The sequence below is a fragment of the Talaromyces amestolkiae genome (assembly GCF_001896365.1).
Source record: "Talaromyces amestolkiae strain CIB chromosome Unknown scaffold7.1, whole genome shotgun sequence".
Taxonomy (NCBI): domain Eukaryota; kingdom Fungi; phylum Ascomycota; class Eurotiomycetes; order Eurotiales; family Trichocomaceae; genus Talaromyces; species Talaromyces amestolkiae.
Window position 1 is genome coordinate 377,452 of NW_024468043.1, and position 22,927 is coordinate 400,378.

Sequence of the window (22,927 nt, forward strand, 5' to 3'; positions counted from 1 at the left end):
GTGGCATTCCATCTAATAATCAACATTTTCACTCGAGGCTTGTATCACGTAGCAACTCTGAGTAGAATCTTAAGCTGTTGATTGGTTGGGCTGCATGATGTAAGAAGGTAGTCGTCGGATAATCAATGATCCATAGGTAACTGCCAACGTGAACTTCGATATGGTCAAGATCTTCTCCTTCTCATCAAACACTCTCGCTATATTCAGTTCACGGAATTAATGGGTATGGTTTGAAGAGAGCATTTTTCTGTCATATGCTTAAAAAGCATGGAAGCTGACAGTCCGAACATGCAATAACCGTCAACCAAAAATTTGAAATTCAATCGCTCGCGCCTTTTCGAGTCAAATAGACCTTCTATAAAGGCTCAGTGCTTCAAATCTTACACAACGGTTGTAATTGAAAGAATATTGACACGGTCTGGACATGGAATCACACGATCCCTCTTACACCAGTGTCGACCGTCAACAAGTCGACCGGGTCCTTCGCCTTAAGCGAGAACAGAGGGGAGCAACGGCCTGCTATCCCTGTCGACAGCGAAAAGTGAAATGTGACAGCAATCAGCCATGCAAAACCTGCAAGCGACGCAATCACCCGGAAATATGTATATATACAGCGCCCGAACAGACAGCATCCGTGCGTAGGTCTCCCGCTAGGAGACCACCGGTTTCATCAAATGAAGATATCAACTCTCCTTATTCGAGTCCCCGTTCGCGAGGTCACCAAGGTCATGTCAGCACACCAAGTCCAAGCTCAGCCATCAACAGAGCTTTTGGATCAAGGCAGTCAATTGCGACTTCTCTTGACCCAGATTCCGGAACAAGAGACGAGTATCCCTTCTCCGGCGACAATTCTTTGCCTTCGATCATCCGAAATAGCACACAAGATGGTACTGAAACTCTAACACGAGACATTGAACCAGCACTTGGCCTCCAAAATACATACACTATTTATCCATTCATGGACGAGGGTCTGCAACACAATCCATCTACTTCACTCACAAAGGTGTTGCCTCAGCGAGAAGAAATTCTAAAGTAAGCCTCTCAATGTGTATATGTGAAACTTTACTAATAGTTGAATCAGGTATTTTCACTTCTATCGAACGTTTGCCAATCCTTTTAGTCCTACAGTGGTCGATATAGAGGAAGTGGAGACGAGCATCTACACTTATCTCGATACCCAGGTCGCTAAGAAGACCCAGTCAACCGGGAGTGACGGAATCAATGACACAAATAGTGACTTATCGATTGGTCAGATCTGTGTAATTTTGGCTACATTGGCTTCAGGGGCGCACTTTTCCGATGATGAGCTAGCGGAACGTACCAAGAAATCCCAAGACTTCGGTATGTTGCAGAGTTTCTTTATCAGATTTCGGACTTTTCTAACACACACGAAAGCCCGCAGGTCATTTCAGGCACTGAGGCTGGCGAATTTTCTTTTCCGTCCTTCGCTCGAAGTAGTACAGACGCTTCTGATACTGGGACATGTTCTGCAAAATCAAGGCCAATCGGACGCCACATGGGCGATGTTAGGCCTGACTGTGAGATTAGCACAAACATTAGGTCTTCATACTGACAGGGGTGCAAACAAATACCCGGAACACGTTCGGCTGAAGCGTCGGAAATTATGGTAAGAATAGCCCTATACGTAATTCACGGAACTCACTCAGTCGGATAGGTCCATTATAATCTGGCACGACTGCCTTCTCTGCCTATGTCACGATCGTCAACCCGCGGTTCTAAAGCCAAGGAACATTCATGCACAATCATCAAATGAACCGCTTTCGTACGTTGGTGCAATGCAAAAGTTATGTCTGTTAAGCTTGGACGTATTAAATCGTGACGAAGATCGGTATATCGACGCATTTAACTCACTAGTCGAAGTCGATAACCTCCAACGTCAGCTTCAACCTCATTTGCAAAATATAACAAGTAGTAAAAATATGCAGCAGCGTCTCGAGCATCTCGCATTTCGTATCCATGCTTCTTTTATGACATCTTTCATCTGCCGGCCCGCGATCAAACATCCTAGCCAAGTCACAGACAGCGATCAAGACCGTTTGCTGCGTAACAGAGCTAAATCTAGCCTGATCGAGGCTAGTAAAGCATTTCTGGACTTTCAGAGATTGAGCATTGTTCCAATGCGGACCTGGTCCATGATTCACGCCGTCTTGACCTCCACTGTCTTGCTAGGCATCTGGGAAGACACTCGAAATGACACAGAATGTCGAGATTTACAAAGACAAGTTATGGACGTCTTTCTTGCGCTCGATAACCCGAGTCTAGCGAGTGATGACGGCGCTGCTGAAGAGGGTGCTGGCTGGCTGTCAGGACCACATATAAGAGCACTCATGACATTGAAAAATTCCTTGCATGGGAGAGAGCCGCAATTTCCAGTCAATACTGAATTGCAGCAGCCTGTGGAAGAGACAATTCCGCAAGCAAATCAATCGGGCATGTGGGATGTGAACATGGGAGCCGGAACTGCAAATATAAATACGTCTCAACTTGCTGATGCGTCCACTAACGGGTAGGCCATTTCGTTAGACCTTCATTGGGTTGTGGCATACCTTGAAATCTTACACTGACCGATTGATAGATTTGATTATTTCAACATGCCCCTCAATCAAGCTGATCTATCCCCATGGACCTATCTAGATTCCATCATGAACGGTGAGGCAGCTGGCCATTTCGTGATAGTAGCATGCTAACTCAGAACTAGTCCCCATGTTCGACAATTCACAGCAGTTCGGGCCTTTCTAGAATCGTAAGCCGAATAATCCGCAGTCGGCTCAACAGTCACTGGTTTGTAGTAAGTTGCGGATTATTCGCTCGTTCCGAGCCAATTTTGCAACTCGGGCCGACCCAACTCTCGGAGCCTCGGAGCAAGTACGTATGATGCTTGCCATGATTGAAAAGTGCTTCAAAAAACAAACTAAGTTTGTAATTAATGCTCTTATATTCCTATATATTAGAAGCTTGAATCCAGAGCTCAGTGGGAACCGGATCAACCATAATCAAAGTTAATGCATTGTTTTCTTCACGTTAACTTAACCTTCCGACAGATATCTTACTGTCGTTACATCACCACCTGGTGCACCTCCAGGTTTCAATCTACATATCTATCCAAAAACTACTCGAATTCCCATTATTTATTCCATCTACCAAAATAACACTTCAAAATGCTGGACGCAATCTTTCACCCAGGTGCTTCCACACCTCACAGCGGCGCCGCAACTCCTCGATCAACAGATGCATCAAGCGAACACGCCGATTCCGCCGATTCTACCAATCGACATCAAGATATTATTTCTATGACAATGCCACGACCTCAGCGCCGCAAGAAGATCGTCGTCGCAATGACAGGAGCCACAGGTGCAATCCTCGGTATAAAAGTCCTCATCGCCCTGCGACGTCTACAAGTCGAGACGCACTTGGTAATTAGCAAATGGGCCGGAGAGACCATCAAATATGAAACAGATTACCACCCTACGAACGTACGCGCACTAGCAGACCATGTCTACAATATCAATGACATGGCGGCGCCTATTGCAAGCGGCTCATTCCGTGCCGATGGCATGATTGTTGTCCCCTGCAGCATGAAATCTCTTGCTGCGATGGCAATGGGGTTTGGGGAGGACTTGATCTCACGTTCTGCAGATGTCATGCTCAAGGAAAGACGTCGACTAGTCTTAGTTGCGCGGGAAACGCCACTTAGCGATATTCATTTACGCAATATGTTGACTCTTACTCAAAGCGGAGCGGTCATATTTCCACCTGTTCCGGCTTTCTATATCAAGGCCTCCAGTGTTGATGAGCTGGTAGATCAAAGCGTTGGAAGAATGTTGGATTTGTTTGATCTTGATACGGGAGATTTTGAGAGGTGGAATGGGTGGAAGAATGAATGATTCATTTTAGCTGGGGCAGACCGACCATGACATTGCCATTTTATGTCATTACCTCTGTCGTTTCTCGTTCCTTTTTCTTCATTTTTTTTTCTGCCGTACAATTATGACTATTAGCGGGCGTTAGGACTTGCACCTGCTTTTAAGGTCTCGTTACGTTTATCTATGTATAATAAATGTTAGAAAATCGTCAATATTTTTAACAACTCTGATCCCCTTAAGTACTTGTGGAAATGTGATTCATATCACCCCATGGGGATATTCATTCATTTCCAATCTTTAATTCAGCTCACAATAGACTAGAGATTTCGTCGGCTGCGTTCTCCCTATCCCCACATCTCGAAGAGACTTTTATCCAAAAGGCGGCGACTGACGAATCAGCGCTCGAAATCGCCGCAAGGTCATTCTCCGCTTGGATCATGATACCTGCTAGATTTAGATACGGGAATGGTCAGCTGGTAACTGCCGAAATATACTTCGGGAGCATATATACCGAATTCCCGGACACGGCAACCCGACCCAACATCGAAGCATGGGATGGCCTTTAGCGTTTCGTCGCTCATAATGCATGTCTCTTAAGTTTTTCCAGATCGAGCTAATTTTTGAAACCTCAGAGACGGAATGAAGCATCTCTGAATAAACACTACATAGAACAAAAAAGCCATTTTTAAAGCCTGTACCAGGTCGCCATGCGTATTGCTCGCTGTGGTATCCACGGGTTTCACGAAACGTTGGGCATTGATGTCGACGAATTGAGATTTTTCTGGTCCATAGAATGTGGCCGGCCTGGGTCTCGACAAGTCGCATACCGCGTGGAAGTGACTACCGACAAGGAGGCCCTCGAAGCAAACGAATTACAAGTCTCCGATCATGTATGGGATTCAGGACGAGTTGAAACCGACAATCAAAGAAACGTCCTGTGCAAGCCTACCAATGGCTTTCAGTCAACATGCAGTCACTATTGGCGAGTAACTGTCTGGGATGATGCCGGTCTCGCCTATTATAGCGCTGTGAACTTCTTCTTCACTGCGTATCCCAGGTCTTCTCGTCTGTTGCCTCCTTACAGCATGAATCAAACCTACATGCCTCATAGCAGTCTCATTTTCCGGACGTGGTTTGAGGATGAGTCCAATCGCTGGAAGGCAGTCTGGATTGGGAACGGAGGTGATAGACCTCTTTATCTAAGGAAGCCCGTTCAGTTAGTGGACCAACCTGTTCGCGCCATACTTTTCGCATCTGGCTTGGGTCACTTCAATATGACAGTGAATGGAAAGCCGGCCTCGAATCATCGCCTAGATCCTGGTTGGACAAATTATCATAGGAGAGTCCAATATACGGCGTACGATATTACCCAATCTTTGGGTCTTGGAGAGAACGTGCTTGGAGTTCATCTGGGCAATGGCTTTTACGCAGGTGAAAAGGGCGGCGAAGGTCGCTTCTTCTGGCCAATGTATGAAGACAACACATATGTTCGCTACGGGAATGAACTCTGCTTCTTTGGAGAATTACACCTGTTCTATGCCGACGATCGACATGAGATTATTATTTCCGATCCATCTTGGCAAGTACGTAATAGTGCTACTACTCTTGCAAATATCTATGCATCGGAAGACCATGATCGGAGACAGTATCCGTTTGGTTGGGACATGTCTGGATTTGATGCCAGTGGCTGGATTCCTGCCAAGCCAGTTACTGGACCTAGGGGACACATATATTACCAGACACAGCCTCCAGTTGTCTTACATGAGACATTTGAGCCGGTCAAAACTCATAGCCCGAAGCCTGGCATTGTATGCTACGACTTGGGACAGAATTCGTCGATCATGGTCAAAATCACGCTTCAAGGTACCGCTGGTTCAGAGGTGATCGTCCGATATGCCGAGTCTGTTAAGGAAGATGGCACAGTTCTGATGCCCGATCCGCTATTCAAAGAGTTTGAAACTGGTGTATATTCACGTATTCATCTCGCTGGTGGTGAAATCGAGGTATGGGAGCCAGACTTCTCCTTCACAAGCGCCCGGTATATTCAAATTGAAGGCGTTTCAACACCTGAATCTACCCAAGGAGAATTACCCGTGGTTCATTCTGTCGTGGGAAGACACATCTCGTCAGCAGCTCGAAGACTGGGCACAATGCGGACCGACAAGGAAGACGTCAACTCTCTACTGAATGCCCTCTATTGGACGTTCCAAAGTAACTTGTTCAGTTACCACACCGACTGCCCACAGATTGAGAAGTTCGGCTGGCTAGAAGTGACTCACTTGTTGGCTCCTGCAACACAGTATATTCGTGACATGGAGTCGCTTTACTCTAAAATACTTGATGATATACTAGATGCACAGGAGCCCAATGGTTTGGTGCCCACAATGGCCCCTGAGATGCGATACATGTGTGGTCCACTGCACGACACAATCACCTGGGGCGGCGCCATCTGCTTGCTTCCAGATATCCTCCTTCGCTACTACGATTCCACCCATGTCATTCCAAAGGTGTACCCGGCTGCTGTCAGATATATGGAATACATGAGATCGAAAGAGCGCAAAGGAGGGTTGATTGAGCATGGTCTTGGTGACTGGGGAAGAGATATCGCATTCGGCAATCATCAGGCAAATATCGAAACCGCCATCTATTACCGCTGTCTTCAATGTGTGGCTGTTATGGCTACTGAGCTAGGTAAAGTCGACGAGGCGTCGTATTTCACAGAGTGGGCGGATCGCATTGCAAAAGTTTACAACAAACATCTTCTGGTTACGGATGATCCTTCGCGTCCATACGCATACTATACATCGTTGGACAATTATCCACAGCGCGATGCCACAGCTGTGAACCAGGCATTAGCTCTCCAGCATGGACTCGTACCCGAACAACATCGAGACGATGTAATGCGCGCCTTTTTAGATGATACCAAAGATGGCCGTATTCGCGCTGGTGAGATTGGATTACCGTATCTCTTCAACACCCTCGGAGACGCCAAACGGTCTGATATTGTTCTGCAAATGGCCCGACAGGAGGAACATCCCTCGTACATGCGTTTCCTGCGTAGAGGCGAAACTACTCTATCGGAGTTTTGGCAGGACGCCTGTCGCAGTAAATGTCATGACATGTTGGGAACTATTTATGAATGGTTTTATGCATCCGTCCTGGGCTTGAAACCTGTCGGCAATGCTTACCGCACTTTTGTCGTGGAGCCTGCTTATGAGTCTGAGTTTGACTATATTGAGGGCGAGGTTGATAGTCCTTATGGACTGATTACGGTCAAATTGAATCGGAATGTCGAGAAAAATGGCGATAGTAATGGTACCACCACTTTGTGGGTCACCATCCCGTTTGGTACAACGGCCACTATCAAACTCCCCCCTCTGAGCGCGGATGAGATCGCAGATAGGATGGTGTTTGTTGGTGACGAGAAAGATGGCGAAAGAGTCGCCGGAGAAACGATTCAGCTTTCTCATGGTCTACATACCGTTGTCATTTCAAGTATATGTAGATAATGGCCTGAGCAATGGGAGGACAGGCCTGCAGTTTGAATAGTCTCAATGTTGCAAAAATATCTCTAGTATCTAATTCCGAAGAGGAGATGATGATGCTGTCTCTCTAAATACAATAAATACTCTTAATGTAGATGTATCTGAGCTGCCAGGAAGCTGCATTTGAACATTGGACACTAGTGTGAAGACTATCCCAAGTGTCTACTTTTATCCATGAGTATGTAGATATGTAATATTATCAAGTTGCAGTGATGGCATAGAAATTTTAGGGACTACGTATCTCATGACGAGCCGATCTCGGCCCGATCTGTTCATGAACTCACTGGCAGTCCGAGTCATTTCTCAAACTTACACTAAGTGATTCACCCACGACCTGGTAACACACCACTGTGCGGGGGCATGAGGCACTTGGTTATTAGGGCTCGGGCCTTGGCCTAGAAGCAGAACTGGGAACAGTAGATTCCCGTTGGCGAGGTCCCCCACAACCCGAGTCCGGATTGTGGGTGCCTCAGCCAGCCCTAGTGCACGCTATAGTCTTGGTGTTGGCAACTACCGAGGGAGTGAATCGCTGCGAATGGGATTTTAGATTCTCTAGGTCATGGACTTCGTGTGATTCCAAACGTTAGGTCAGCATGCCGAAATCAAGCGATACTCCGTACTATATGAGCGTGCACAGGCCGAGTCTCTGAGTCGGATCGACACTTATAGATACTACCTTTGGGGATACTTTGGCGTGGCTTCATAGTGCCATGGTCGGGTTTTCCGACAACTCCATCAGTGAAACGATTTCGGGTTAATATACCCCGGGGTGCATATGGTGAACGATGAATCAAGTCTGGGGCCCCATTCCATTGCACTCGCTCTGCGTGTAATAGCTGCATGCTCTCCGCATTATAAATCCGTCTCCAGGTCCGGTCACAGAATTGAGATCATCACCCACGCTTTTTGTTTGGCAGTATTTGACAGCGTTCCTACTGTAGGATCGACATCGTCATCGCAGATCGCCATGCCTTCTCTCAAGACCATCTTCTCTGCCATCTTCCTCGCCGTGGGAGGCTTCCTCTTTGGCTATGACAGCGGTATCATCACCTCAACAATCTCGCTGGCTACCTTCAAGGAATATTTCACCAACCCCAACAGCACCGTCACCGGTGGTATCGTCTCTGCATTCCAGGGAGGAGCCATCTTGGGAACTTTGATCAACATGCTTGCGGCCGACTGGTTGGGACGAAAGAGAACGGTTTTTGCTGGTTCATGTGTTTCTGTGCTTGGTTGTGCCCTTCAGGCTGGTGCCGTTAATATGACCATGCTCATTATTGGTCGTTTCATTGCCGGTGCAGCGGTGGGAATGCTAACTTCTACTATTCCGTTGTATGCTGCTGAGCTTTCCGAGCAGAAATGGCGCGGTGCGCTTTCAGGTTTGCTACAGTGGATGTTGAGTTGGGGTTTCTTGGTTGCTCAGTGGCTTGGTTATGGTTGTTCCTTTGTTAGCACCGAATTCTCTTGTAAGCTAGATAACTCTCCCATTTTTATACTTGTTGTTTGCTGACTCTATCAGGGCGCTTCCCTCTTGCCTTCCAGATTGTGCCAGGTCTCATTCTCGTCGGAGGTATCTGGTTCTTGGACGAATCGCCTCGTTGGTTGATGGAAAAGGACAGACACGAAGAGGCCATGAAGGTGCTCAAAAACATCCGCAAGGGCACGAGCCAGGAAGCCTTGGACTTGGAATTCCGCGAGATCCGCGACGTTATTGCTGCTGATCGGGCTGTTGGTAACACCTCATGGAAACTTATCCTGACGAAAGCATCGTGGCGCAAACGATTGATTTTGGGATGTGCCATCCAAGCTTTTGGCCCTCTTTCAGGTATAAATGTTATCAACTAGTAAGATATCCACGTACCAATCATTGTGATCGTGATTTTTAACATGAGACTAACGGGATCTAGCTATGGACCTCGCATTTACGCTATCCTGGGTATTAACGATCAAACCTCGCTAATGATTATCGGTATCAGCGGAGCGCTCTCCATTGTTTACTGCTCCATCGGCCTCTATATGATCGACAAAATTGGTCGCGTCAAGCCCTTGATAGTCTCGGCTGTTATGCTCGGGGCTGCGTTACTTGTCAATGCTGTCCAGGCACAATACTTGAATACGAATAACGGAAACCAGCTCCGTTCAATGGTTGCAATGAACTTTGTCTTTAGTCTGTTTTATACCCCGCTTGGAATTATTTCTTGGGTAAGTCTCTTGAAAATAAAAGTACACTGCTTAAAAAATAAGAAAAAGACTCTAACCAATTGCTACGACAGGTCTATCCCGCCGAAATCTTCCCCGTCGAAGTCCGCGCGCTCGGAAACGCAATCACAACCTTCACCAACTGGGCCTTCAACTTGATCTTTGCACAATTCACTCCCACTGCTCTGGACAACGTCGGATTCAAATACTTCTATGTGTTCTTCGTCATGAACCTAATTGCCGCGTTGAGTTACTATTTCTTCTTCCCCGAGACCAAGGGACGAACTCTCGAGCAGATTGACGAATTGTTTGGTGATCAACTTGTTCCCCATGCTTTGCAGGATCCAGAGGGCGCTCAAGCGGCTATGCAGAAAGAAGCAGAAGTGTCCACCTGGCATGAGACCGCAGAAGCTTAGGCGCAAGGCTAGGACGGGGTTTCTGGGATGTAACTATGTACTGCAGTTTGTCTGTTGTGAAACATGCGATAGTTGGTGAAAATAAAGCTCATCACCGAATATGCTTCAGTCTGAACAGGTTTCCTGAGATCCTCATTAATAACTCCAACTGGAATTCTATTTACTTTCCAACTCCTCTGGGTTTGACAATCTAACTTAGGGCCAGAGATTGTTGCCTTGATGCCTGAGGCTTTAATGATCTGAGCCTATGAGGACTAGCGGACAGTTCGTATTAACATCCCGCGTTATTAGTGAGTCTTCGCTGCCCGCCCGAATTCCGACCACCTAAATTCTGTCTCAATACCGCGTTATAACGCGACGCCTATTTTGGCCCTTTAAGAAGTAGCTATTGCTACAAAATTTCCAGGTATACACGATGGTGACTCCACCACTAGATAGGCGTCATCGCAATGCCATCCTCAATTCACAAAAGGCTGCTCTACGACAGCAGCACCACCGAAATCCCAGAATGCAGTACAAGGATCTCGCCAAGTGGTTCGAAGAAAAGTACAATCAGAAGATTAATATTTCTACTGTAGCTCGTACCTTGTCGTCGATATATGCATTCCTTGATGAGATGGAAGGGCAGCCTGTGAGCGGTAAACGGATTCGTCCAGAGAATTGGCCGGAGCTGGAGTCGGCACTGTCCGAGTGGATTCGGCGCGCGAAGAATCAGGATTTGGCTCTTTCACAGGAGATACTGCGTCAAAAGGCGAGAGATTACTGGTCTACTATCTACCCGGGGAAGGAGAGTCCTTCATTCAGTAATGGTTGGCTAGAGAGGTTTCAGTCACGGCAAGGGATCAAGATCAAAAAGCAGCATGGTGATTCTGGAGACTCAGCTGAAGATGCGGGTGTTGAACTGGTAAGGATTCGACAGATCTTGAGGACATTCGCACCTCAAGATATTTTTAGCTGTGATGAGACGGGTTTATTCTGGAAGATGATGCCAGAGAAGAATCTTGCACCCAGCGTGATCCCCGGCCGTCGAAGCGAGCAAGCCCGAATAAGCGCTTTGTTTTGTTGTAATTCTAACGGGTCAGAACGCCTGCCTCCTTTGTTTATAGGTACAAGTGAGCGACCTAGAGCCATTGCAAAAGCGAAAATTAACGTTGAAAATCTCGGTTGTCTTTGGAGGAGCAACAAGCAAGCCTGGATGACAAGCGATATATTCAAAGATTGGCTTATCTGGTTTGATAAAAAGATGGAAGGCCGAAAGGTTGTCCTTCTGATTGATAAAATCTCCGCGCATCAGATTGCATTCCAAAAAGTTAGTATGAGGCTGAAAAACACGCTTGTTATTTTGCTTCCGGCCTGTTCAGAGACGCCATGTGAGCCGCTAGAGGGTACCGTTTACGGTTGGAAACTATACTGGAAAAGGGAATGGCTTCGATACATGAACTTGGAGCTTAAACGTGGCGCTGATCCATCAGTGACCATGACGATATTGATGGCAATTCGTTGGGCGATAACGGCCTGGAAAATTGATCTCGACAATGAGACAATCGTGCAAAGTTTCAGGAAAGCGCTTGAAGTTGGAGCAGTTCCTAAGCTCAATCACACACATCTGATCAATGAGATTACAGCTGGTCTTCGACACTTGAAGGAAACAAATCGAATCAAGGACGTCCTGGACGCCAATCAATATTTGAATTGCCCCAACGAAAAGGTCGACGATGGGGTTATAGATATAGACTCCATAGTTCTGAGTCAGTTTCTATCGAGCGGAGATGTTGACGAGGAAGACGACGAGTCTGATGAAACTATTCCACACATCTCACCTGCAGAAGCATTGCAAAGTCTCTATACTCTTCGTCTTCACGAAGAACAGCAAGAGGCAGGGAATCCGGAACTGATTATGCTATTGATGGGCTACGAGAGGACTCTCCAGGCTCGCCTTGGACAGCAATATCAGAGCAATGAGCAAAATCGGTTTTAAGTGTGGCTTGGTATGTATTCCACCTTTTTGGGGGCGCATATAATGGAGTACTTGAGATTTGACCACGCGGTTCATAATCGGCATTATATAATAGCATTATATTGATTTCCATACCTAGGTATCCATACATATACATTAGAGTCAAACTCTAGAAAGTTCAAGGCACAAGGCCATCCCGAAATATGGTATATCCCTCCGACCGACGCCGAACCTATATATCTATCAAGGCATACATAGTCATAATTCATGAAACACGTCCAATCACTCCAAAAGAGAAGCGGGAAGCTCAAACTCCACGTATCTCCGTCCATCCGCATCCGTCTGAGTTTTCACAGTTTCTCCCTTATCCTTACTACTCTCAGATTTGGGAAGATCGGTGGTTATTTCAATAGTGACCTAAAGAATCAATCAGATGTTGTCCTAATGAATATGAAGATTCGCATTGGAAGGAGAACGCAAGATTGTCCTACCGCTCCATCTTCACTGCGGAAATCAACACCCACCGGACCGTCGTTCTTGAGTTCAACTTCCATCATGGCTTGAAAGACTCCATTTTTTACTCGTTCCGCTTTGTACAGATCGCTGACTTTCTGGACGAAGCGATCGTAGAGACGACGGGCCGTTTCGACGTCGGCGGCGGCATGGAAGTCAGGCTTGTTGCCTTTCTTGATGTGTCCGTATAATGTGAACTGGGATACTGAGTCGGTCAGTGCGTGTAACTTAAATAGAGAGAAGTTTACGAACCACAAAGAACTTCGCCTTCTATATCCTGAACGTTCCGTTTCCACTGAGTTAAAATTAGATATGATTCTTTGCGCGCCACGGACTAACACACAGAAGTTTTCGCATTGGTCTCATCCGGCCATAGCTTGGCTTTCAACACCCTTGCTGCCATAATGTCGACATCTCTTTCAGTGTCTTCCCTCCCAACGCCAGCGAACACGAGGACTCCTTGGCCGATTGATGAGATCAACTGGTTGTCGATGGTGACGGACGCCGACTTGACACGTTGTAAGACGGCTATTCCTGTCAGCGCGAGCTTGCAACAGAATCAATGACAATAGCTACCCTTCATTGTAAAGTCATCTGATATGCGTTGAATCGCTCTAAGAATAGCGTAATACAAGTTGCGACGGAGTGGCGTTTGCGGCCTAGAATGGAGGGGCGTGCCAGGTAGAGACCGGCTGGGTAAAGCCTTCAAAAATCACAATGGCGGTATAAATAAACCATGGCCAGCTGTACCAGCACACGAGTTGAATAAAGCAATCAGCGATTGTTTGTCCGAGTTTGTCGAGGTGTTCTGGCGTCGGAGAAGAACTTGGAGATGGCTTGGGGATGACTCGTTCTGGGGACAAAGGCGGACTCAGCTGCAGAACGGCTCTGATTGGCCCGTGCTCGTCGACCTCGCMCCTGCCAACAAATGAATGGACGAGCCTTTCCAGACTTCCTCCCAGCACAATCTTACCTCTTTGCGCCATCGCACATTCGATTGCTCGGAGACTCAACTGCTATTACAGCTTCACACGAATTATTCCAGATCAGCGAGCGACTCTCTGACCCGATCTTCCGCCGTCGAGACCTACCCTCGCCTGTCAGTAACCGGCATCAAGCCTATTACAAGTGAATGCCGCAACCATGGCCTCGCGAAAGACCCAGCAAGAGATCGAAAAGACCTTTAAGAAGGTCGCCGAAGGCATGGCGACTTTCGAGGGAATTTACGAAAAGATTAAAGTAGCCAACAACACAACGCAACGAGATCGATTGGAAGAGAATTTAAAACGCGAAATCAAGAAACTACAAAGGTTTCGAGATCAGATCAAAACGTGGGCTGCGGGCAATGAAGTAAAGGACAAGACCCCCCTGCTGGAGCAGCGGAGAGCCATTGAAACAGTGCGATATTCTACGAGTAACCAACCATCAAACCAGATCAAGGAGACTAACTACAAAACAGTGCATGGAGCAATTCAAGGCCGTCGAAAAAGATCTCAAGACAAAGGCGTACTCGAAAGAGGGTTTATCAGCTGCCTCGCGACTCGATCCAAAAGAAAAGGAAAAAGCCGAATCAAGCGATTTTCTGTCAAATATGGTCGACGAGCTCCAACAAAGGATCGAAGCTATGGAGGCCGAGGAAGAAGTCATCCAGGCATCTTTGAAGAAAGGAAAGAAGGACGTTGCCAAGGCAAATCGATTAGCAGACATAGCGCGAGTATCTGAACGACATAAGTGGCATGTGAACAAACTCGAACTACTACTACGGTCGCTCCAAAACGGTAATGTCGAGGTATCGCAGGTTCTCGATCTGAAGGACAGTATAAAATATTATGTGGAAGATGGGCATAATATAGACTACTCTGGAGAGGATGAAACACTCTACGATGACTTGAATCTTGGCGACGATGAAACAGCCTTTGGAATTGGCAACGAGGGCGACCGATTGTCTTCGCAAGATACACAATCGATACCAGACGAGGAACCAGAAATACGGGCGAAGCCGAAGGCTGAATCAATATCAGGACGAAGACCATCGACGCAACTGAAATCACCGCTTCCAGTACTCGCCACTCTTCATCCCACAACGACTACCGCCACGACGTCGAGTCCTATGAAACCAGCGCCCCTCCCCACTCGACTACCAGGAGAAACACTAAAATATGCATCCGCTGCGGCGGCAGCAGCGGCGAGTGATCGAAGCGGTGTCGGTATTGCGCCGTTGCCTCCCCCACCAGGCTCTAGCCCGGCATCATCATCGGTATTTCCCGTTTCAAAGGCTGGCTCGACATATTCCCCAGGTGTCAATTCAGTTCAACTGGCGTCTCGTGTGGTATCAACACCAGAGCCGACAGAAAAGCCGACCCGGACTGAATCACCAGCACCCGCACAAGTAGCGAGCGTTAAGCCTGTGTCGGCAACGCCAGATCTACCAACACCAGCAGAAAAGTATGAAGCGGTCCCGTCCAAAGCAAACTCCTCTCAGATGCAGAATGGCAACGTTACGAATGAAGAAACGGCGCCAGCAGCGACGACAACAAATGCACAGGATGAATCAATGTATCATTTACCTCCGGGACTGCAAGACTTGATTCAATCTTTTGAGGCGACAAAGACTCGGGGGGAAGCTAACATCTCGTCGGCATCCGTACAAAGACTTCTTGCAGCATCACTAAATTCCTGTCCGGAACCAGGAGATGCAGAGAAACCCCGTCACTACAAACCTCAAAACCCTTACAACACCCCGCTCTACTACCCACAAGAACCACTTCCGATCTTTGACGATCACCGATTATACGATACGGGACGCATCGATACGGACACTTTGTTCTACATTTTCTACTATCAGCAAGGAACATATCAACAGTACCTAGCCGCGAAATCATTGAAGAACCAAAGTTGGCGGTTCCACAAACTCTATCAGACTTGGTTCCAGCGACATGAAGAACCAAAGATGATAACGGAGGAATTTGAGCAAGGAACATATCGATTTTTTGATTACGAAAGCACTTGGTAAGTTCACTTCATTTGTGTGATTCCGCAACTCGTCCTAACTATCTGTTCAGGATGAATCGAAGAAAAGCGGACTTCAAATTTATCTATAAGTTCTTAGAAGATGACCTATGATCTGGTCTCGATGACAACTTCCAGATTTTGTGTGTGTTACTAACCAGAGGTCATTTGATCAACTAAATGGGTTGCCCTCTACCCATCTATTTTAAGATTATGTTTCGTTGTTTTTTCCATATAAAAATCAACTTCGGGTCATTAGGGGAACACTATGGGAAGGGCATTGGCTGGCGTCGGAATATGCTATTGTATAATCAATTCTTTTTCCTCACGAATGATTCTATTTGAACGACAGGTCTGGCGGATGATGTATTCTGTTATCTCGATGTTGAAGTATTATAGAATCGAAGCCTACACCTTTGACTACATGGATCTTTTCCTATTCACATCATCTACGGCTTTGATTTGCGGACTGTTCAACTATACAAGCACATGTTTTCAAGGCGTCTGTCCTTCGTTCGTTGTGAATGTTTCCACAGTATCGCAAGTCCAGGTCGCCGTCAACTTTGATCGGAATTCCAATACTCGCCTTGTTTTAAAGAGCACTGGTCACGGCTTTGTACTACGTAGGTAAAGCATCGGTGAAAGGTGCGTTTTCAGTATGGACGCATTGGTTGAAAGATTCGGCATATTACCTCAATTTTAGGGCTGCTAATGACTAAGACCAGGAATCAAATTTGATACTGGGATACAGGTTTCTGAAGCGTACAAATTTGCGAATGAGCTTGTCGTGACTGCAGTGGGGGGCGAGGCTGGTACTGTTGTTCTGGCTGGGGCTTCCAATGCTGGTGGCGGCGATTCTCCCCTGAGTAGTCTATATGGATTGGCAGCCGATCAGGTCCTGGCATTGGAAGGTTTGTATACCATCCCTCTTTTATTTTGCAGGTCCAACTGATTGTTCAAATCCCAGTCGTGCTGGCTGATGGTAGTTTTGTCACTGTTCCTGCAAAGAGCAGTTCCGAAATCTACTGGATGCTGCAAGGTGGCGGTGACAGCACAATCGGGGTGGTCAAGTCAAGCACTGATATCTGTGAAAGTACATTTGAACTACCAAGCTAACCGTGCCCTCTCTTGTATCAGCAATGTTCAATAATTCAATGTCAAAGTAGCCATATAAGCATGCATGTGATTTCATTCATTTTGCACTCCAAATATCGAGCCAAATTCTATCACATGTCACTATTACTAGATGAGGCTCTAGCCGGAGTCATAAAATGACCGAAACCCCATAAAAGACCTGGCCGGTCGTTCTATAACTAAGGCTCGAGTATTTACTACGGCGAAATATGCCTCACGAGTCATTTGGTGATTTTTGTGGAGCGCATAAGACCTTTTCCCGACCCATACTTAGCCCTAGCCCTGTTATGATACTACGTATAGACATACAGGTGAGAAAATGAAAGACCGGTATCCATGTCTTACTCAAGTAACATCCACATTGGAATACAGCAGTCTCCGAAAGAGGAAGCTGGGATGAGAAAGAGCGATTATATTTCTGCAGCTGATCATGCAGTTTGTCTAAATCACTACGACGCCATGAAATACGATCCAATAGAAAGATCATAATCCATGAAACATACTTCTTGGGAGGCGAACACCGATCAATTACCAGCTAGCTCTCACGTTAATTTCGCGATGAAACGTCGCAGATCTTGATGCTTTGATACCAGATGGGGCCCCCTCCCGTTTAGCCATTTTAGGAGATTGGGGCCAGATTGTAATGATAGTCAATGCAGCCTTGCCGCAGCATCTAGAATGAGTAGTGGAACCGTAGTGATAATTCATCATTGAGTAAGTTATTAGTACCGACACCCAGATATTATACTTTTTAGGGCTTCGGGCTCTAAATAAATGCCGAGCCCCAGATATTGAGGCACAACTGGGCACCCTTATATTGTTTTTGATCCAAGGGGTACTAGCTTGTCGGGTTTCCTTGTAACCAAATATGTCTTTGATATTGAATCTTTCGGCCAGTGGAGATTCAATTTTGGGTTGTGCTAGGAGAGATCCGCCCTATGCATTGTCATCCTCATCACCTTAAGGACCCAGGAACCTTGAAAGGTCCCCAATTTTCATGTTCTAACTTCTCAAAGCTTGATATGCCTTGAATGCGCGATGATCAGCGTTCCACATGCCCTTAGTACGGGCCAGTCGTGTCATTTCTAACGTCCGAGATCAGATGTGAAGAACCCGTAGGAAACGATAGGGTTTAGACCAACTGACTTGGCTTGGAGGACCAACATATAAAAGCCTTGTTTCTTCCGCTGAAAATATCATTTGATGGAACAAAAGAGTGAGACAACTTGATCAGAGAACTTCAAGCTTTGAGATAATTCGACCAAGAACCGCAAGATTTTGTCTCAATCCTCATCTCGATCGACATGGCAAAATTTCTGTCTTTGTTGACGCTTGCCTCGGCAGCATTGGCCAGTCCACATAAAAGAGTACGTGTGACTACATATAACGATCCAAGAACGTTGTTAATGTCAAGCTGTTACAGTTGGAGAACACTCTGGGTGTTCAATATGGCATCAACGCCGATTCTATGATCAGCTATGATGGCGTGTACTTTGGTTACGCTCCCAACTACGATCCCCAGGTGACAATGGCTGATTTGACTGCAGCCACGGGGCAGAAGGGCGCTACGTGTGTAGACTGTTCAACTCAGACAGAGTCACTCTTTCAATTAACCATGGCATAGGTACAACGTCTACTCTCAGCTTACGTCTTCCAACGTCGATAGCGGCTCCTACAATGGCAACGACCAATACAACGTGGACGACATCATCTCTTCCGGAGCTGTTCTGATTGCTTCTTTGATGACCTCTATTGACTGGACAGATGTTAGCACGGGCTTGTCCAAGTCTGTGGCATCCTACTTTGAGAATACCTTTACCAGCAAGGGGGTTACTGTTTGGTTGCGGTTTGCTCATGAAATGAACTATTATGCGGATTCCGGCACGTATCCTGGTGGAAGTAAGTCAGCAAAACTTTCCTACAAATTTGAACCACAGCAGGAAAGGACGACTTGATGTCTAACATTCGACAATACAGAAAATTACGATGAATTCATGACTGCCTGGCAAAACATGTACAATGCCACCTCCAGCAATGACAAGATCTACATGTACTGGTCCCCCAACGACGATATAACCTCCGAACCCGCTGCTCCCTGGTGGCCCGGTAAGGAATACGTCGACATCGTCGGCATGGATTACTACCCCAACGCTGACCAAGGAATCCCCGACTTCGCAACCGCCTATGGAGCCTTTTACGATACATATGCCGCTGCCAACGGACTTCCATTCGCTATTGGTGAGACCGGAACCCAGACATCGAGTGGAGGATCTGCTAGCACGGCGCAGAAGGAAGAGTGGTTGAAGAACATCATCAATCCTGATGGCGGTCTTGGTAAATACTCGGAGTACTATATGAGCTGCACTTGGTTTGAGTATGGTCCTCCAGCTAATAGTATCGACTACTATGTCGTCTATGGTCAGGGTAGCACTGTCGTGGATGAGACCATCGCCAACACTGAAATTGGGTCGGCTTAGGTGTGAGGATTGATGAAGGACTGTGGATGATAGACACCCGTGTACTCCTAAATTGTCCATTGGTGACATTTACTGTAAGAAACACCTAGATAATTAGATCAGTTACAAGAAAAGTAAAATCGATACATACTACTTGAGGTATTTCTACTATGTTACAGTTACCTAAGTAATGGTAAATTTGGATTATCGCGACTTGAAAACCAATAACGAATAACTCTTAATCAATAAGTTTACGAAATATACTTTTCAAAAGAGATCCGTGCGAAGAAATATTTGAATGCATGTACCGACTGTGACTGGCAAGGGGATCATCAACACTGACTCCGATTCCCAATCCATATCAAGATCGAGTCTTTCCATATCAATATGGCTGTACGGCCAGAATTCCTGATTTGGTAGATTCTGCCTGATGATTAAGGTTCCAGAACCTTTCGTTGGACCTTGTGTACAAATCTAGAAAACCCAATCATACTACCAGACATGACTGATGTATTATTTTGAACACTGCTATGTAGGAATCATGAAGACATGTATTCAAGTAGGTACATTGAAACTCTTGAAAATACTAGAACCACTGGATTCCTAGATGATATAAATTCCTACCCAGACTAGCTATAGACCACATGTGCAGTGTTAGCATTGACTGCCTAGGTAAGTTTCAAATGAGCGGTATCTATGGTAAACTGAGGAAGTACTCCAACATGCGAGGATAGTTGGGTGTTCCAAGACCTGTTACGGGGTCCCATCCTTCGGATGCTTGGAAGCCCCCCGAGCCGCAATTGGGGTCTGTAAGAAAAGATCTTGTCAGTACATGGAAACAAAGATTTGGAGTCTTTCTGGAATAATATGAGGAGACTTACTCGAACCGTTGGTAATGTCGTTCAGGACCCAGGGATCTATATGTTCAATCAGCAATCTTACTCTTCAAACCAGATGATATCGATGAATGTCACTTACTAGCATACAAGGCAGGATTAATAAATCCAATCGGCCCCTTGCCCACAGCAGTACGCTCTTCATTAAGCAGAGTGACTACAGCACCAAAGATAGGCGACGCTAGAGAGGTGCCAAAGAAAGTGCCTTCAGTTTCATTCACAAATGTGAGCAAGAAGGCACCGTTCGCAGAGACATCTGGGTATCCACGGCCTTTGCGGTTGTAGACACCCCCATTTTCGCCGATGTTAGTGGCATCATTGTTGATGTTATAGTAGGGTAGTTTCTGGTAAGGCAGGTCCTTCTTGAGATATTCGGCGACCGCCTCGGCCTGGAAAGACGCTGGTTCGAAGAAGTTAGAGAAACCACCACCGGTCGCAAAGAAGTCGTATGGCGGGGAGGTAGGGCCGGCTCCAGTGGCGATGTTGAATGCAGTCAAGTTGACTTGCATAGCTGACTCGGCGTCGTAGACGGTTTCATTTGGGTACAATCTTGTAGCACCGACGGCAGTAATGTAGGGACATCCAGACGGATAGTCGGGGTTGTAGATGGTTCCGTTCTGAGTGGTAGAACTGAGACAGCCGAATTCATTATCATTGCTGCCAGGGAAGCTAGCTACACCGTAGTCACCACTAGCAACCAGAATAGTATGACCCTGAAGGCCTAATTTCAAGATTTCTTGGCATTGCCTCTCCACATATGCTTTGGGGAAATAGACCTCTGCCTCACCGTAGGAAATGGAAACAACTCGAGTGAGATTGTACGTGCCACATTCCCTTTGGCCTGTGTAGCCACCCGCGAGAGAATCGGGGTAAGATGCATCAATTCCCGGGCTGTCGCCGGTAATACCATAAGCAGAATAGTTGCAGTAGCTTCCATCCACACTGTCAAGGAAAGTGTTGAGAAATCCAGCTGTTCCCGTCTCGCCAGATGAGTTTGGCAGATCGTCCACTTCATAAACCGTGACCGATTGGGGGTAAATCAGGGAAATGGCGAGATCGAGATCAATATCAGACTCTCCGCCGTTGCGCTCGTCAGATGGCGCAACCGGTGCAGTGCCTCCATCAACGGAGATCACCTTTGGCTTTGTGCCAGCAGGAACATTGGTGGCGAAGTTCTGAAAGAAGAGAGTGATGTCTTCCTGCGAAAACGCATCATAACTTTCATAGAGACCCATGGCATTTTCTGGTTGACTGTATTTTGCGGTGGGAAGATCGTACAGAGCCTTAATGCAAGTGGGAGTGATGTTGACACCACAGTTCTGAAGAGCAGGAGGTAGTCCGTGCGCTGCTGGTGGAAGGGCCCAACCGGGATAATGTGGTGGTTTTACGTGAGGCACATGGGGATAACCTGGGTGAGATGCAGCGGATACGCTGCGCTTCTGGTTTATCTGTCGCTTTTTCATAGGCGCAGAAAGTTTAACTCCGGGCTTGATGTAGTCCACATGTTCGGAAATGTGAGCAGGAAGATAATATTCCTCACATCCGATTCGGACATTGCCGTTGGGACTCTCCAGCTCATAGAAGTGAGTACCTAGCAATTTCTCAGCATGCCTAGCAGGCATGTCGATTGCAAGCCATCCTTTGTTCTCATAATGCATGATTTCATCATCGCCGAAAAGACCGGAGCCGAGGAGCCAGTTCTTGACGGCGTCCACAGTCTCGTCAGCAGGAGCAAAAATGGAATGAACTTCCTCTTTGGTAAGATGCTTTCCGTAGTTTTCAGACGATGGATGAGAGACGTCCATCAGTCTTTCATAGCCGGTGTGCAGATTGCTCTGTCGCAAACCAATGCGAACAGGGATGACTGAATCGCCATCAATGCGCTGTTTTATTTCTGGCAAAGGGATTTCTCGCTTCTCATGGAGTACATGGCTCAATGAAGCGGCCAGAGCTCCAGAGAACACCGAAGTGTGAACAAGAAGGTACTGCAACAACATGTTGTTGTCTGCTAGTAAACAAGTATAGAAAGACAAAATAGCCCCTATTTACTGTTTAGGATGGCAGCAACGACTAGAGAAGCGATTGTACACTTCAATGCTGTTCCCAACCAGGTTTGCAAAGCCAGGGAAGGATAGAAAAAGCGGACGCAACAAAGAGCTGGCATGGGCAAATAACGTAATTTATAAGGGCAGGATTAGATATGCAAGCGCATAATTATTTCCCACCTAATTATTAAGAGCGATCATCATCCTAGTTAGAAGTGAGGTGCTTCTGATAAGAAGCATCCTACAGGCTGAACTTATCAGAGATCGTTGTATGACTCCTTCCTATACGGCTCTAGTACGATGAAACCCCAACAAACGCTATCGACCAGCTTGGCTGGAAGAAGGATAGCCTATATGCAGTCTGGGATTAAGCACGGCATAGAATAGGCTAGATGCTACGCCAGTACCTGATGAGAATAGATTAAACACAGCTGTATGCAAGCAGAAAACATGTTTTGATGTTGGGGTGCATAATCCTGGCTCGATTGCTATTATATGGGAAAAATTTGACGACAGCAGACCAATACAAACGATATCTTGGATGTGTCTATTCTCGTTGGATGCATTAACAGACGACTACCCAGCCAAGGCCGCTAGGCTTATCATTTGGTCGCTTAATTAAATGAAGCTTTTTAGTTCATAAACTAAAACGCCATGCCCCATTCGCCATCACTTATTCAATGTTGAATGTTGTATTTCAGCGGGGCTTTTAATCATATTGAATTAATATTAAAACAGAGATACCTGTTGTCTTTAATTTGAGAAATCAACGATTGCAATCAAGCAGACGTGAGCATTGCTATCCGCCCATATTTCCACGTCGTACCTGTATTTACCTCGGCATCGTCGGCCAATATTTGAAGCAACTCGACA

The 22,927-nt window shown here is 46.5% G+C and overlaps 8 protein-coding genes across 8 annotated transcripts; 6 read left to right on the forward strand and 2 right to left on the reverse strand.

Moving 5' to 3' along the window:
• Window positions 1-424: 424 nt before the first annotated feature.
• BHQ10_004181 (uncharacterized protein) lies at window positions 425-2,760 on the forward strand (the record flags this gene model as incomplete). The annotated part of the gene is made up of 6 exons (XM_040876519.1): window positions 425-1,032; window positions 1,082-1,341; window positions 1,396-1,627; window positions 1,676-2,527; window positions 2,597-2,670; window positions 2,720-2,760. The coding sequence occupies 6 exons, from the start codon at window positions 425-427 to the stop codon at window positions 2,758-2,760; spliced, it is 2,067 nt and encodes a 688-aa protein (XP_040732685.1).
• Window positions 2,761-3,179: 419 nt separating this feature from the next.
• Window positions 3,180-3,905, forward strand: BHQ10_004182 (uncharacterized protein; the record flags this gene model as incomplete). The annotated part of the gene is made up of 1 exon (XM_040876520.1): window positions 3,180-3,905. The coding sequence occupies one exon, from the start codon at window positions 3,180-3,182 to the stop codon at window positions 3,903-3,905; it is 726 nt and encodes a 241-aa protein (XP_040732686.1).
• Window positions 3,906-4,591: 686 nt separating this feature from the next.
• On the forward strand, window positions 4,592-7,393 carry BHQ10_004183 (uncharacterized protein; the record flags this gene model as incomplete). Its single annotated transcript, XM_040876521.1, has 1 exon — window positions 4,592-7,393. The coding sequence occupies one exon, from the start codon at window positions 4,592-4,594 to the stop codon at window positions 7,391-7,393; it is 2,802 nt and encodes a 933-aa protein (XP_040732687.1).
• A 1,003-nt stretch (window positions 7,394-8,396) lies between these two features.
• Window positions 8,397-10,044, forward strand: BHQ10_004184 (uncharacterized protein; the record flags this gene model as incomplete). Its single annotated transcript, XM_040876522.1, has 4 exons — window positions 8,397-8,895; window positions 8,949-9,273; window positions 9,337-9,631; window positions 9,703-10,044. The coding sequence occupies 4 exons, from the start codon at window positions 8,397-8,399 to the stop codon at window positions 10,042-10,044; spliced, it is 1,461 nt and encodes a 486-aa protein (XP_040732688.1).
• Window positions 10,045-10,459: 415 nt separating this feature from the next.
• On the forward strand, window positions 10,460-12,022 carry BHQ10_004185 (uncharacterized protein; the record flags this gene model as incomplete). The annotated part of the gene is made up of 1 exon (XM_040876523.1): window positions 10,460-12,022. The coding sequence occupies one exon, from the start codon at window positions 10,460-10,462 to the stop codon at window positions 12,020-12,022; it is 1,563 nt and encodes a 520-aa protein (XP_040732689.1).
• A 261-nt stretch (window positions 12,023-12,283) lies between these two features.
• Window positions 12,284-13,097, reverse strand: BHQ10_004186 (uncharacterized protein; the record flags this gene model as incomplete). Its single annotated transcript, XM_040876524.1, has 5 exons — window positions 12,284-12,418; window positions 12,493-12,719; window positions 12,767-12,809; window positions 12,858-13,042; window positions 13,091-13,097. 5 exons carry the CDS (start codon window positions 13,095-13,097, stop codon window positions 12,284-12,286), a joined length of 597 nt encoding a protein of 198 aa, XP_040732690.1.
• A 560-nt stretch (window positions 13,098-13,657) lies between these two features.
• On the forward strand, window positions 13,658-19,134 carry BHQ10_004187 (uncharacterized protein; the record flags this gene model as incomplete). The annotated part of the gene is made up of 10 exons (XM_040876525.1): window positions 13,658-13,912; window positions 13,974-15,523; window positions 15,577-15,615; window positions 15,923-16,146; window positions 16,249-16,434; window positions 16,491-16,616; window positions 17,924-18,024; window positions 18,081-18,226; window positions 18,282-18,556; window positions 18,635-19,134. The coding sequence occupies 10 exons, from the start codon at window positions 13,658-13,660 to the stop codon at window positions 19,132-19,134; spliced, it is 3,402 nt and encodes a 1,133-aa protein (XP_040732691.1).
• Window positions 19,135-19,807: 673 nt separating this feature from the next.
• BHQ10_004188 (uncharacterized protein) lies at window positions 19,808-22,006 on the reverse strand (the record flags this gene model as incomplete). Its single annotated transcript, XM_040876526.1, has 3 exons — window positions 19,808-19,920; window positions 19,995-20,030; window positions 20,092-22,006. The coding sequence occupies 3 exons, from the start codon at window positions 22,004-22,006 to the stop codon at window positions 19,808-19,810; spliced, it is 2,064 nt and encodes a 687-aa protein (XP_040732692.1).
• Window positions 22,007-22,927: the final 921 nt, after the last annotated feature.